The sequence below is a fragment of the Rhinolophus hipposideros genome, assembly GCF_964194185.1.
Source record: "Rhinolophus hipposideros genome assembly, chromosome: 4".
Lineage (NCBI taxonomy): Eukaryota > Metazoa > Chordata > Mammalia > Chiroptera > Rhinolophidae > Rhinolophus > Rhinolophus hipposideros.
The window spans coordinates 14,484,977-14,498,238 of record NC_138050.1 but is presented as its reverse complement, the minus strand read 5'-3'; the positions used below and the strand labels follow the sequence as shown (position 1 = coordinate 14,498,238).

The 13,262-nt window shown below is 30.7% G+C and overlaps 1 protein-coding gene across 8 annotated transcripts in view; it reads left to right on the top strand.

Moving 5' to 3' along the window:
- Positions 1 to 12,445, top strand: part of POSTN (periostin) — a 35,222-nt gene extending 22,777 nt beyond the window's left edge. The window contains exons 17-23 of one of the 8 annotated variants that reach the window (XM_081046373.1): positions 105 to 185; positions 3,591 to 3,680; positions 4,356 to 4,445; positions 5,648 to 5,725; positions 6,108 to 6,191; positions 10,537 to 10,578; positions 11,613 to 12,391. In XM_081046373.1, the coding sequence (XP_080902499.1) occupies positions 105 to 185; positions 3,591 to 3,680; positions 4,356 to 4,445; positions 5,648 to 5,725; positions 6,108 to 6,191; positions 10,537 to 10,578; positions 11,613 to 11,650 (503 nt within the window). In that variant the 3' untranslated portion in view covers positions 11,651 to 12,391. Of the gene's footprint in view, positions 1 to 104; positions 186 to 3,590; positions 3,681 to 4,355; positions 4,446 to 5,647; positions 5,726 to 6,107; positions 6,192 to 10,536; positions 10,579 to 11,612 lie in introns of all 8 variants that reach the window. The other 7 variants (XM_081046376.1, XM_081046375.1, XM_081046374.1 and 4 more) reach the window with 7 other exon arrangements.
- Positions 12,446 to 13,262: the final 817 nt, after the last annotated feature.

Here is a 13,262-nt window from a genome sequence, read left to right as displayed (position 1 = left end):
ATCTCAGTACCCACCAAAGGAAAAAAATAATAATAAAAGAACAATTTTCTTAAGGATGTTTTATTATGCAAACATCATTTATGTTCCACTTTCTATACTTTCAGCAACTAAAATTATAACCAAAGTTGTGGAACCAAAAATTAAAGTGATTGAAGGCAGTCTTCAGCCTATTATCAAAACTGAAGGTAAAAATATCAATGTTATATATGGTTCCTTTTATTGTGAAAAAAGATCCATATAATAGACTGATTTCTATGAATGTATCTACATTCTTTTTGAAACTAACATGCTAAATATTTCTATACCAGTGGCATGCTCATGTTATTGCAGAATGCGGAATGCAAATCGTTTAGCAGAGCAGATGGTGCATTCCTAATACTTTCAGTACATTTGCTTGTTCTGTACTGAGACAGAACATTAGTTTCAAATGAACCTAATTGGCCATTGCATTAGCACTAGTACCCAGATACTTGCTAAACAAGTAAATTCTGAGCTTTTATTGCAGTTAAACTCCTTCAGAGAGTATACTCTTTTTGTCACTTTATTTCCAATCTTCCCATGTGGATTTTTTTCCTACTGTTACAAGAAGCTCTTCCAAAAAGTGCAGGCATTTTTCATTCAACAACTTAAGAAAGAAAGCACAGAAGCTGCACTTTGATGAAAGCTTTGAAAATTACAACCACACATGATATATTTTGAAATTAGATCACCAGAAACAGAAGAGGGAATAAGTACTAGCTGTGGGTGCAGTGAGTCAAACTTTAGAATCCTTAATTCCAGCCCTGAATTTACATATATGAAAACATATATATTATATATTAAATAATATATAATACGTATGTTAAACATCTCTCCTGATGTTCAGACTACAACATTAAATAAACACTCACTTTCCTCTCTTACCTACTGTCTATGTTAGCCAACTTCAACATTGTTGATGCCACCTTTATTTCATGTATTTTAATTATTGCTAAGGGTCAGACCTTAAGAAGTTTTATTTCCATATCTAAACATCCTTTGATTTTTGGTGAGGGGGGAGACAATTGTTTTAATTTTAAGCCTTTCTACATTGCTTAAGTTTTTCTTTTTAATTACATTTATTGGGATGATATTGGTTTAGTAAAATTATATGTTTGAAGTGTACAATTCTGTAATATATCATCTATATATTGCATTGTGTGTTCACCACCCAGAGTCAGTTCTCCTTCCACCACCGTACATTTGACTCTCTTTACCTGCTTCTGCTACCCTCTGCCATTACCCTCTAGTAACGACCAAACAGAAGTTTTTATTTCCATGCCTAAACATCTCAATGTGGCAACTTGCCACAGAGAAAAGACCACAATATCTTATTTATTCTGTCAAAAGGATAGAAACAGGCTTCATATATATATATATATATATATATATATATATATATATATATATATATATATATATATATATCATGTTCTCAATTGAATCTCAAGAAAACTATTATTTTAATTATCTTTGATTTTGGTATTCCCATTCTCTGAATTGAAATGGATAAATTCTTGAATACTTTTGTCTAAGCCTTTAAAAACTAGTCATGACTTAAAACTTGGACATTGGAAAAACATATGTAAAAGTTTATTCCCTACCTAATTAGTTATCTACATTTTGAGATGTAAAATTAAGGTATTCTTTGAAATCTGTGCTTCTTTTCTTAAAAATACTATACTATGACCATTTGATTCCTTTTATATATTGATGAAGAGAATTAGGTGTCTTAAGAAGAAATTAAATCACCAACATTTTTGTTGAGAAAATGTTTCTTGATCTTTTGAAATACGTTTCATTTTAAAATTCATATACAGTTTTTAAAAATTAGATTCCCTAAAATTTTATATAATCACTAGTGTTCAGCTTCTTTATCGAAATCATTCACATATGCTGCTGTGCTTATATTCAGAGATTCTTATATTTTATTTCAAGCTTCTTCATTCAGTCCATTTATTTTCCCAGTCTTTGTCAGTGGGATTCTATTGTATTAATCTTTCTTCAATTAAGAACACAGTGGAGCATCAACTCTATTTGAGTTCTTCCTATAAAGAGAACAAGGATGAAAAATGGAGTCATGTCACTTAAGCATTAACAATTCTTCAATCCAAAAATTCAGAAGTTCTGTTTCTGTATAACATAATGAATGAAACAAATACTTACCTTGGCAGCCATTTCCAATCGCTGAGCTCTAAGACTGCTACTGGCATTTGTTTCTCACTGTTAGCACTTTTGCAGATTCATTGATGACTCTTGAATTCTCACTAAGTAAATTAGACTCCAACACACAATTTTTAGATATTTCTTATTTAAAAAAGATACTTAGTGAAATTTTAGAATTAAGAATAAAGCAACTGAAACTCAATTCAACACATACTTACTAAGAACTGTGCTGATTACTTTCCTAGATGTTATGAATAAATATGGAAAAAAAATTGTAAAAATCCTGCCTTCATAGAGTTTAACTATAGAGAGAATAGTTTTGAAATGTCAATTTAGATTCTTTTAAATAAATGTTGATTTGGATAATTTATTTACTCATTTCCTGTTTATAAACTCCTTAAGTGTGCTTTCCTTTTGAAATTACTACATCTTAAAACCTAGCCTCATGCTTTGATATTTAATATGTCTTAGCCCCATAGATCAAATATCATGGTGTGAAGTGTTTATTGTTTGAAAGAACTATACTCTTAGTTTCATTATTTTAAATTGTTCTAGACTATTTCATTCTGGGTAATGGTGTACACTGACAAGCCAATAAACCCTCTCAAAGATAGCAAATACAGTTACATTCGACTGTTGAAGGGTGTTACAGTATGAGTTAAATGTACTGAACTTCATTTTTCTTCTCTATGAAACAGTCTTGATTAACTAATGTAATAATCAGCTTTCTAACATTCAAAATGATTTTTGCTGGAAGTAAAATCATTTTGCAAGTCAAATGCAACACTTGTTTAACTTTGCATTTGAAGGACTGTTTAACTATTAATTAGTAAAATTTGCATCATTTGCATATAGAAGGTAAGTACTCAAATCCATTTTCTCATAAAACCTGAAATTCACTATCTTACAGGTAGGTATAAAGTTGGGATTTTTTTATGTTCAATCTTGTGCCCATTAGATAAAAAGTGTAAGATACTGAGTGATTAAATTAAAATAAAATTTTAATAAGGAGTAATAGACAATCTCAGTATGGTAAGTAAGATTTATACTAATTATCATTAGAGCAACTCAAATTTTTACATATTTTATGATTCACAAAGTATAGTTACACATAATATTTTGTGTGATCATACTTTACAACTATGAATAAGTAGATGGACTTATATATCAGTTTAAATGCTAATTTCAAATTAAAGTAATTTTAGCAGCACACCAATAGACGGAGGCATTTGTTCTCATAAATGCTGCCAAATTTGAAAAAACTGGGAAATGTTTTAAATGGATTTCATGAAGCCTGAACCCACTCTGATGTTTCAGTAACACCAAAAGTTGAAATAAATTTCCACTCTGGTACATTTAAAGAACTGCTTTAACATGATAATTTGTCTTCTAAAACAATGTCTCAGGACCCACAATAACAAAGGTGAAAATTGAAGGTGAACCTGAATTCAGGCTGATAAAAGAAGGTGAAACAGTAACTGAAGTGATCCATGGAGGTGTGTTAATGTGTTTCCTGGTGCCTAGTTGGCATTACTGTGATTATTTTAAAATAATGTTGGTTTAAATATACCGAACATGTGATGTTTTCTCTGGAATTTTGTTGTATATAAATTGTGGGACTACTTTTCTTAGTTATGGACCCGTAAAGGTAAAATATAGCTTACCCTTCAATGGATCTAGTTGGAATTAACTTACCCATTAAGTCATCCTGTTCAATTAAACTATCATTACTTCTGCATATGCAGTGATGACTATGAAATATAGTAACAATAATGTTAATACAAAAGAACATATTGTACTTAGAAAAAAAAAATGGCAATTGTATAAGACTAGTAAGTCACTGTTAGGACTTATCACAGGGTTCTCATTCTAAAGATGTAGAATTAACTCCCTGGATTCTCACTAAATACTCATTCCACAGTCAGGAAACAAACATGACACAGAGAGTTAGCCTGCCAGCTGCCTCTTAACCTCACCTAAGATTCAGGACATAACTGGTGCCTTTTAGACTTCTATTGATCTGAATTTATCTAAGATATGTCCCTAAAATGATTATGATTTCATTCCAAATGGCATTGTTTTAAAAAATATATTTAATCAAATGTCTATTTATGACGGTTTAGACACCATCAGGCAATAAATCAAATGCATTTTTCTTCCCCTACTTTCAGAGCCAATTATTAAAAAATACACCAAAATCATTGATGGGGTGCCTATGGAAATAACTGAAAAAGAGACAAGGGAAGAACGAATCATTACAGGTAATCTTTAATTCTATACATGGAATTATACTTGGATTATAGAGAGCAAGCTATAGTTAACCTAAAATATCTCTATAGAATCATTTGAGAAACAAAGTCATTTTCATGGTGGTTACTGAAGTCATTTCATCACCTTTTTTTCATATATAATATTCTAAATACAATGCCCCGTATAACACAGTCGTTAGTTTCCTTAAAATGCCATGTTATACAAATCCGTGTTATACAAAACAAACAACTAGTACAAATAAAGGGGGTTAGGTTCCAAAAATTAAAAAAACAACACATATTATATTTTTATAATTAAGACAAATATCTTTATTAAAGCAATTTTCACCAAAAGTATAACCTATTAATATGTATAAAATAATATTTTCTTCGTCATCACTACTAAGAACCATTAACCGAGGGCATTTTCTTTTTGATAAGATATATTCATCCTCTGAACTTAATACTCCGCAAACAAAATGGATTTAAAATTCTAATAAATTTTAAAATTCTGCAGTCAAATCTGATAATGACATTCATGCTTGAATGTAAATTTCAAATGAGATATCTTTTGCTCTTAAAAGCTTTTATTACGTTCTGTGTTGTTCGGGGATTTCTCTAATTCTCAAACCATGTTACAGTTAAACCATGTTATAGAAGTGCCATGTTTATACAGGGGTTACCTGTATGTAATCTATGTTTTTCTCTGAATTAGAAAATTTTAGACAACTCTAAGTACTTTTATTATATGTATTCATACATATTATATAATATATTATTATAACCTAGAATCAAAACCTTTTCCTCCTTTGATTTTCCATTAATCTTAAGGTTTACACATCTATGTACCAAAATATATGCAAGTTTGTATAAAACTATTAATCAATAATTTTAGTTAACCTCTGTATCAGTCTCCTACCAGTAAATTAGCCTAAAATTCTGAATACATCTATCCTATAAATATTTGTTTAAATGAATAGTCAGCAGTTATGGTCTGTGCCACCTACATATGTAAATAAAGTTTTACTGGAACACAGAGTGTCCATTCATTTATTTAAAGTTTATGGTTGTTTTCACACTATAGTGACACCATTGAATGGTTGCAACACAGGCCATAATGCCCACAAAATCTGAAACGCTTACTGTCTGGCTCTTTCTAGAGGAAGTTTGCCTACCCGTATTAGACACTTTTTTTGTAATTGTCTTTATTTTAGGTCCCGAAATAAAATATACTAGGATTACTACTGGTGGTGGAGAAACAGAAGAAACTCTGAAGAAATTATTGCAAGAAGGTCAGCATTCTAAAAAAAAAAAAATAAGAACATGACTTTACTTAAGCTACCTGTATCAAAGTCTAAATAATCTTTGAGGCCTCATATATGTTTTCTATTCTATATCATTTCTTTAAGTTCCATACCAACATAAGGAAAAACTCCAAAGATATACAATGAAACTGAAATGACAGTCATATTGATTGTTATGTTATATATTTGTTATATATTGTTCAACAGCTTTATAAGAAAATTGGTTTATCAAAAGACAGCACTAAAAACTGAGAAAGAACAAGTGTTGGTCTGGAATTTATTGTTGGGCAGATGCCTTTATATATCACATCAAGTCTCCTGTCTTTTTGTTACATAAACATATTTTTGCTATAAACATGTATCCTCTCAGAGGTCACCAAGGTCACAAAATTCATTGAAGGTGGTGACGGTCATTTATTTGAAGATGAAGATATTAAAAGACTGCTTCAGGGAGGTTAGTAAAAGGGAAATAACTAACCCTTTAACAGGTTCTGGTGACTGAGTTCAACTTTTTAAAGACTGAGCATTGAAGATTTTTTTTTTAAGATGGCATCATGTACTGTCTTAACACATTGATTTGTTCAATGGCAGTTTAATTCATATTTATAAAGAAATGATTACTAGTTTAAGCAGTCTTTAAAAAGTTCTATGGCATAAAGCTTGGGGAGCAATGAATATTTTTTTCTGCTTTGATACAGATAATTGTAAGGACATTTTAATTATGTGAAAGGGGAAAACTTTTTAAATTGGTAGTTGTTTAAACAAGCCCAAATTGACATACTTTTCATATTTAAAAAAAATGTATTCACTGCCCCCACAACAATAATAAAGGCATGTTTATGGATTTTTTTTAAATGCATAGATCTAGAAAAAAAGTGCATTTAGTAATTTTCTTTTCTAAAACTACATTCTTGGGAATGGGTATCTGTTTCTTCTAACAGTTTGAGTAATAATCTATATCTGGAGATGTAAATTGTTTTGCATATGAAATTAATCTTAATCTTTAAAGTATGGAATGTTCTCTGTCTATGGCATTAAAAGGACCTACTTTTAAAAGCAAAAGAGGGAAAAAAAGAATTCAAAATCTTATGCAAACTCAAAACAGTAATTATTCAAAGAAATAGTAAATGTTATAACTATAATTTGGATAATTTTCATTTGAATAAATGAATTTCTAGCCCATTTTATTAACAAAAGCATTTAGATGACAGATAGTTTTAGAGAAACAAGTATTTAAAATATATGGAAACATCAAATATGCTCCTTGAAATACGCTATGAATTGGGAAACACACCTGCAGTTTGGTACGTGTCCAAAGTATGGTCTTGATGGCTTTTCTACTTAAAATTTTAAAAATTGTATCACTATGTCCAAAAAGATGTAAATTATCTTGGGACCATTTATATATTCAGCAATTATTGTTTCTTTAGTCCTTAGTTTTATATAAATAAGATCTTGTATATAGTGTTAAAACAGTTCAGCAATAGTAAAAATAAATAATTTTAATTCAACCCATGATTGAATTTTCCCCCAATAGAAAGATATGTGTTTGAAAATTACAGGATTTCCCTTCAGGCAGGGAGTATATGACACACCCAAAACATAACGGAACAAAAGTTTTCTGTGAGATATAATACAGAATTCACTCATCTACCTCTAAATGCTTAACAATCTGCTAGGTAAACATACGAATTTGAGGGAAAAAGCGAAGACTTTATGAAGAGTAAATTGAATTCTTTTTTTTTCAGTCCTTGCATAGTAAGCAGCTTTGTAGAATGGCAGTGCTTTTTAGAAAATGAATTGATTACTAGCTGTACCTGTTTACATTGCTTTAATTTATTTAAGCTTAAAATTCAGGTAAGTATGTTTCCTTCCCTATAATAAGCCCCTGTTAATAAGTTCATTATAAACAATAAACTGAGAACTAAAGAATAGCTTCAACCAAGAAAAAAGATATACTTGCTACAAGTTAAGAATATGATACTCTATTTTCAGTTAATGGACTGTTCCCTTAACTCCTGATTTTGTTCATTGAAGAGGTTGGTTCCTTAGTTGCAAATATATGGTTTCTCTGCATATCTATAAAGCATCAGTTTCCACAATGCACATCATAAATTTTTACCAAAACATTTCCAAGATTTTTCTTCTTAGCAGTATATTCAGTATAGTTACTAGTGTCTGGACATTGATTGAACATGTTAGTTTTCTTTCTTCCGTCCCTGTAAAGCCATTAGGTCAACCCTGAGTTACAAGTATGCTCTTGTCTAGATTCTAAGAGACACAGATTTACAAAGAAGCTGGTGTGGATGAAGATTATGTCACGTGACACTGGCTTTTTTCTTTGAGATAGATCATTGATCTATATCCAAACTATGGTCTTCATCTCTAAGTTTGGAGTTTTCTATCTGAACTGTTCACGTTGTGGTACATATAGTAAACTTTGATGAACTGAGTGTATTCCTCAATCATTTAAGTCATGATTTTTAATATGGCTAACTGGTCCTTTCAGTACTAATATAGTGATTTGTCACTGAAACACTTCAGAGCCCTTCACTAAAAAATATTCTCACAACATGCATAAAGATTCTCATTCTTAGGTAGAACTGCATTTACTGAAACTGCTAAAGTAATTAAGGAAGAATATTAGGCTATAGAGAAAGGAACCAAAAAGAGTCATTTTGGAAGGTTTTGACAAATCTGCCAATATAACATGTAAAGATTTATGGCTTCTGTGGTGAATAGGGGATCAGGTTGTAGATCTGACTCCCAATCTGGGCTCCAACTCAAACTAACTTGATTTTTTACTGCCTCGGTTCCTTCTTCTGAAAAGTGGGATAGTAATGTTATCTACATCTGAGTTAATATATGAAAAGTGCTTGAAATAATGTTCAGCATAAATAAATTCTCAGTAAAGTTAGATATTATCAGAATTATGTTCAATTAACATTAATCTGATCAATAAAGTCATATTTTACACAGTATTTAAAATTTCCAAAATGATAGCCACATAAAAATGCAAAAATATTGCAAATAATTGAGCTGAAGCACTTTGCATGTTTCACAAAACATGCTCCTCTAAACATGACCTGATACAACTCTCTTCATTTTGAGGTAGCAGGGAGCCAGTGGGAAGAAATCTGATTTTGTGCATGTTATTCACGTTTTCTTCTAAAGATGTTTGTTTGTCACAATGAACATATATTTTGATATTACCACAGTAAAATAGTAATAAATTAATGAATTAGTTAATTGGGTGCTCATCAATTGGATGCTGTCAAGTGTATGAAAGAAAATCTAACTGTAAGTGCTTGATTTGAAAAGTAATGCTGTGAATACTTCTATGATCTTGTTTTAAATTGTACAATAACAGTAATTTGGAATTTAATAAGTCTATTATAAACAGTGGTCTTATTCACTAATTAAAAGTTTGATCCGTCTTTTCTTGACTATATTTTATAAGCCATAACTTGTTACCAAATAAATCTAAAGTTAAAGAAAGTATATAAATTGGAGCATATTCCAAAATTCAGACTTTCCTATCTCATATAAACTTTCCCCCATTATCCAATCCAATGAAGTTTTTCCACAGTTCTGTAATTTATTACATCATCAATATGGTTATTCATCTTATAGTCTGGGAGAGAAAAGGACGTGTTTGATATGTGTTACATGGACAGAAAGAGAATTCTTCAAAAAAATGTGTAAATGTTTTCTTTTTACTTGGTGTCGTATAGCCAAAATTACTGTTGGTGACTATTGCATACCTTACATTTTGTGGAATTTCAGAGAATTAAAAAAATATATATAATAGAAAAAATTTTTGACTTAAGTTTCTAATATGGATGATATATATAAAGCAACAAGTCAAAATTTAGAGAAAAAATAAAGGTAAACAGAAAAATGAAATTGCTCTAAGAACATCTGTGATCTCAAATGCCCAAAGACAGAGTGAAACTGTGACTCTCAGTCTACCAGCTGAGTATTATTGATGAATTAAAAGAAAAACAAAGGAATTGAGAAATATTTTACAATTGTCACAACCAAAAACTACATTGTGATAGACACGTGAAATTATTAAATATGAAAGCTTTTATCATTTCTAACTAATTAATCTTTTTTGAAGGGGTCGTGTTGGATTGGAAATAAATTTGGGGATATGTCGTTGCACATTTCCTGAATTGCTTATTATTATATAACCATAACCTTACAAGGTTTTACATCTTTTTATTAGACATTCTGGCTAACTTTGGGATCCATCAAAAAAAACTCTTATTACTGAATTCATTACATTTCAAATCTGTTTCTAGACTTATTAGAACAGTGCTATTTTGTTGTCTTCATGTACCACAAAGTAATCATGAATTAATTTACAATGAGAATTTATAGAGGCAGAAGTCTGACAAGACACAAATAAGAATTAGTGGATATCTGTCAGAAGATACTTCTGCTAAACTTTATATCCCTTCATCATAAAATCATGCTTTTTACAAAAAAGATGAAAAAATCATGTAAGTTATTTACTCCATGCAAAAGTGGTACATTATATGGGGCTCCAAATGCCATAATGAAATAATATGTTTTTAAACAGTAAACATTCTCATGCTGTATGGAAAATAACAAGTGTGATTTGTTGTCAATGCAAAAGTCTCATGTTTGTGAAATTCACTACTCCAGAAGAAAATCCATACGTTTGAGTGATGTTTATTTAAAACTTTATGCTTTTCCACTTAACTATGATCTCCTGTCTGATGTTAACCATAATTTCAAAGTTTTTTCTAACCACAAATATTTAATTTTAGACACACCTGTGAGGAAGATACAAGCCAACAAAAGAGTTCAAGGTAAATGTACTGACTATAGTACATTATTTTATGTTAAGAAAAACCAAAGAAAAGGAGATGCTTTCATATATTTTACTGGACTTTGTTCAGTCTGTCAGGGAGAAAAGGTAGCCAGTGTGGGGGCAAAGTATTTTAATGACAAAAATCAGAAAGTAACTTGTTCATGTTCTGCACTATCAGTAAAATCTAAGAATAACAAATGTTAAAGGAAAGACAATTATGCTCATGTAAGCTGCTAGATATATTGAACTCTTGAGGAAGACTCAAATAGAGTTCAACTGAAAAGAAATCCTTGAATGTCAGAGCCAAGAAAAAACAGGTTCAGGAGGACCTGCACTCTGTTAAATGTTATTAATTGAAATAATAACTTTATGTTACAGTTTGAGCCATAAATAAACACAGTACACATACTGAAAATTGTTAATATAACTTTGTATAACATTTTGATGTAATTTGTAGATTATAATCATGTATATATCACCCATGCACTACAATATTTTTCATTACTATTCTTACATGCATTTTCTAAGCTTCCCCTTAAATTACCCTACATTTTCACATTCAAAAATCAAAGATTCCTCTTGTGGAACTTAGAATAAATTACAAGTTTGGAATTTCTAAAGTAATTACATAGGAACAGTCAAAAGAATTTGCATGGCTTATAAATACATTATGAGCATATCTGATTTTAAGTTAATCCACTATAGCTATTTAAAATCAAATAATCAATTGTACACGTAATTTCTAATTGAAGGATTTATGAGTGATTTCTTCTAAATATTCAAATTCATTCAAATTTTCTGAAGAACTGAGATCGTTACTTTAATTATTATTTTCATATACCTTTAAACAGAGGATAACTTTGATTTCATCATCATAAATGAAAGATTTTATTACTAAGACATAATCTAAAGTTTATTACAATAAGAAATGATGGTCTTTTATAGATATAGTTATGCATAGAATATCATATTTTTAAACTCTAAAGTTTCATCACATTTACAATCTATATGTTCTCCCTTCTTCCTAATCAGGATCTAGAAGACGATCAAGAGAAGGTCGTTCTCAGTAAAAATCCAGACGAGACAACAAAGTTTATACAACCCTAAACTGATAACCTGATCTTAAAGGAAAATTATGAGAGCCACTTTGACTTCAGGAAATGAACTGTCAGTGCAAAAAAGCAATCATTGAACAATTCAGAATACATTTTTCCCCCCTGGATGAGAAACATGAGGGAAATTGTGGAGTTAGCCTCCTGTGGGATGGGAACTGAGGGAATTAGAATACCTTACAGGCTTTTACAACTTTTCATTAGAAGTTCTGGCTAACTTTGGGATCATCAAAGACAATCCTTATCACAGGATTCATTACAATTCAAATCTCAGAGTGGTGAGCTGTTATCCCACTGAGAAGATTGAGCCTTGAATTTTTTTGTAGTGGATAGATAAAATATGTGCAACCAGTTACCTCCCCATGGGAAGCTAAGTTATAAAAAGAGTGATCAGTATTAAAAAAACAAACAAAACTTTTACATCAAACTGTTTTGCACATTTCTAATGCAATGTGGATCTACCGGTAAATTATGTTATTTCTACAACTAATTTTGTACTCTTGAAATGTTTGTCATATGCTTCTTGCAATACATATGTTTATCTCAAACATTTTAATAAAATCATTTTTCAGGTATAAAGAGAATTACTTCAAATTGGGTAATCCAGAAAACTCAAGGTTTAAGTTAATAAGTTTGGACTTGGGAACGGGACTTTATACTCCTTTTTAATAACAAATACTCATTAAAGGAAATTGAATGAATTTAGTGTTTCTTGAATTTTTAAACTATTATGATAATAAAGAATCATTATACAATAAAGGAATAATTAAACACGACCTGAGTATCTAATATAACCCCAGAACTATACTATGTAGTGAGGATTCAAAGATTATTAGACCTTTACTGTTCTCAAAGGGTAGAGACAAATAATCAATAATCTACAATGCACCATGTCCTTTAATCAGCACTACACAAACACAAGTACGTCAGTTACTTTTCCTAGGGTTGCGCTAGTCGTAGGAGAAGCCAGAGAGATGCTCTAAACCAAGACTGAAGTAACACTAGAGTCCATTGCATGACAAAAGAGGAGAAGAAAACTACTTGTTTGCTGACAACGATAAACGTATCAGTTTGATCTACTCAGGTCTTAACAAGTGTGATGCTTGCTTGGACTAATTGATAAAAGAGCATTTAAGGAATAGAATTAATAGTGACAAAAACTGAGTGGTGATTATGTAATAAAATGATGCCATGCGTTGGAAGTCAATGACTGGGAGGCTACAAAATTGAGGAAGATACCAGTCGTGACAATAGATGTCCACCTTGGATCAGAGACTCAGTTCTAAGGTATCACTAAAGAACCTGGAAAGGTGTTTGGGTAGCTTACAGGCCTTTACATCTTTTCATTTGAAAGTATTGCTTCTTCGTTTGAGGGGGGATTGGAATAAGGAAGCGAGATATAATTTTTTTATAGTACCACTTACTGAAGCAGATAGCCTTGGTTTTACAGAATGCTTTGTAGTCTGGGACTAGTGGTGAGATTAATGTCTGGCATATACAACCCCTGCCAGAAAACAAAATGTTCTACAACTCGGTACTCATGAGAGAATGTTGGGACTTCAGTCTGAAC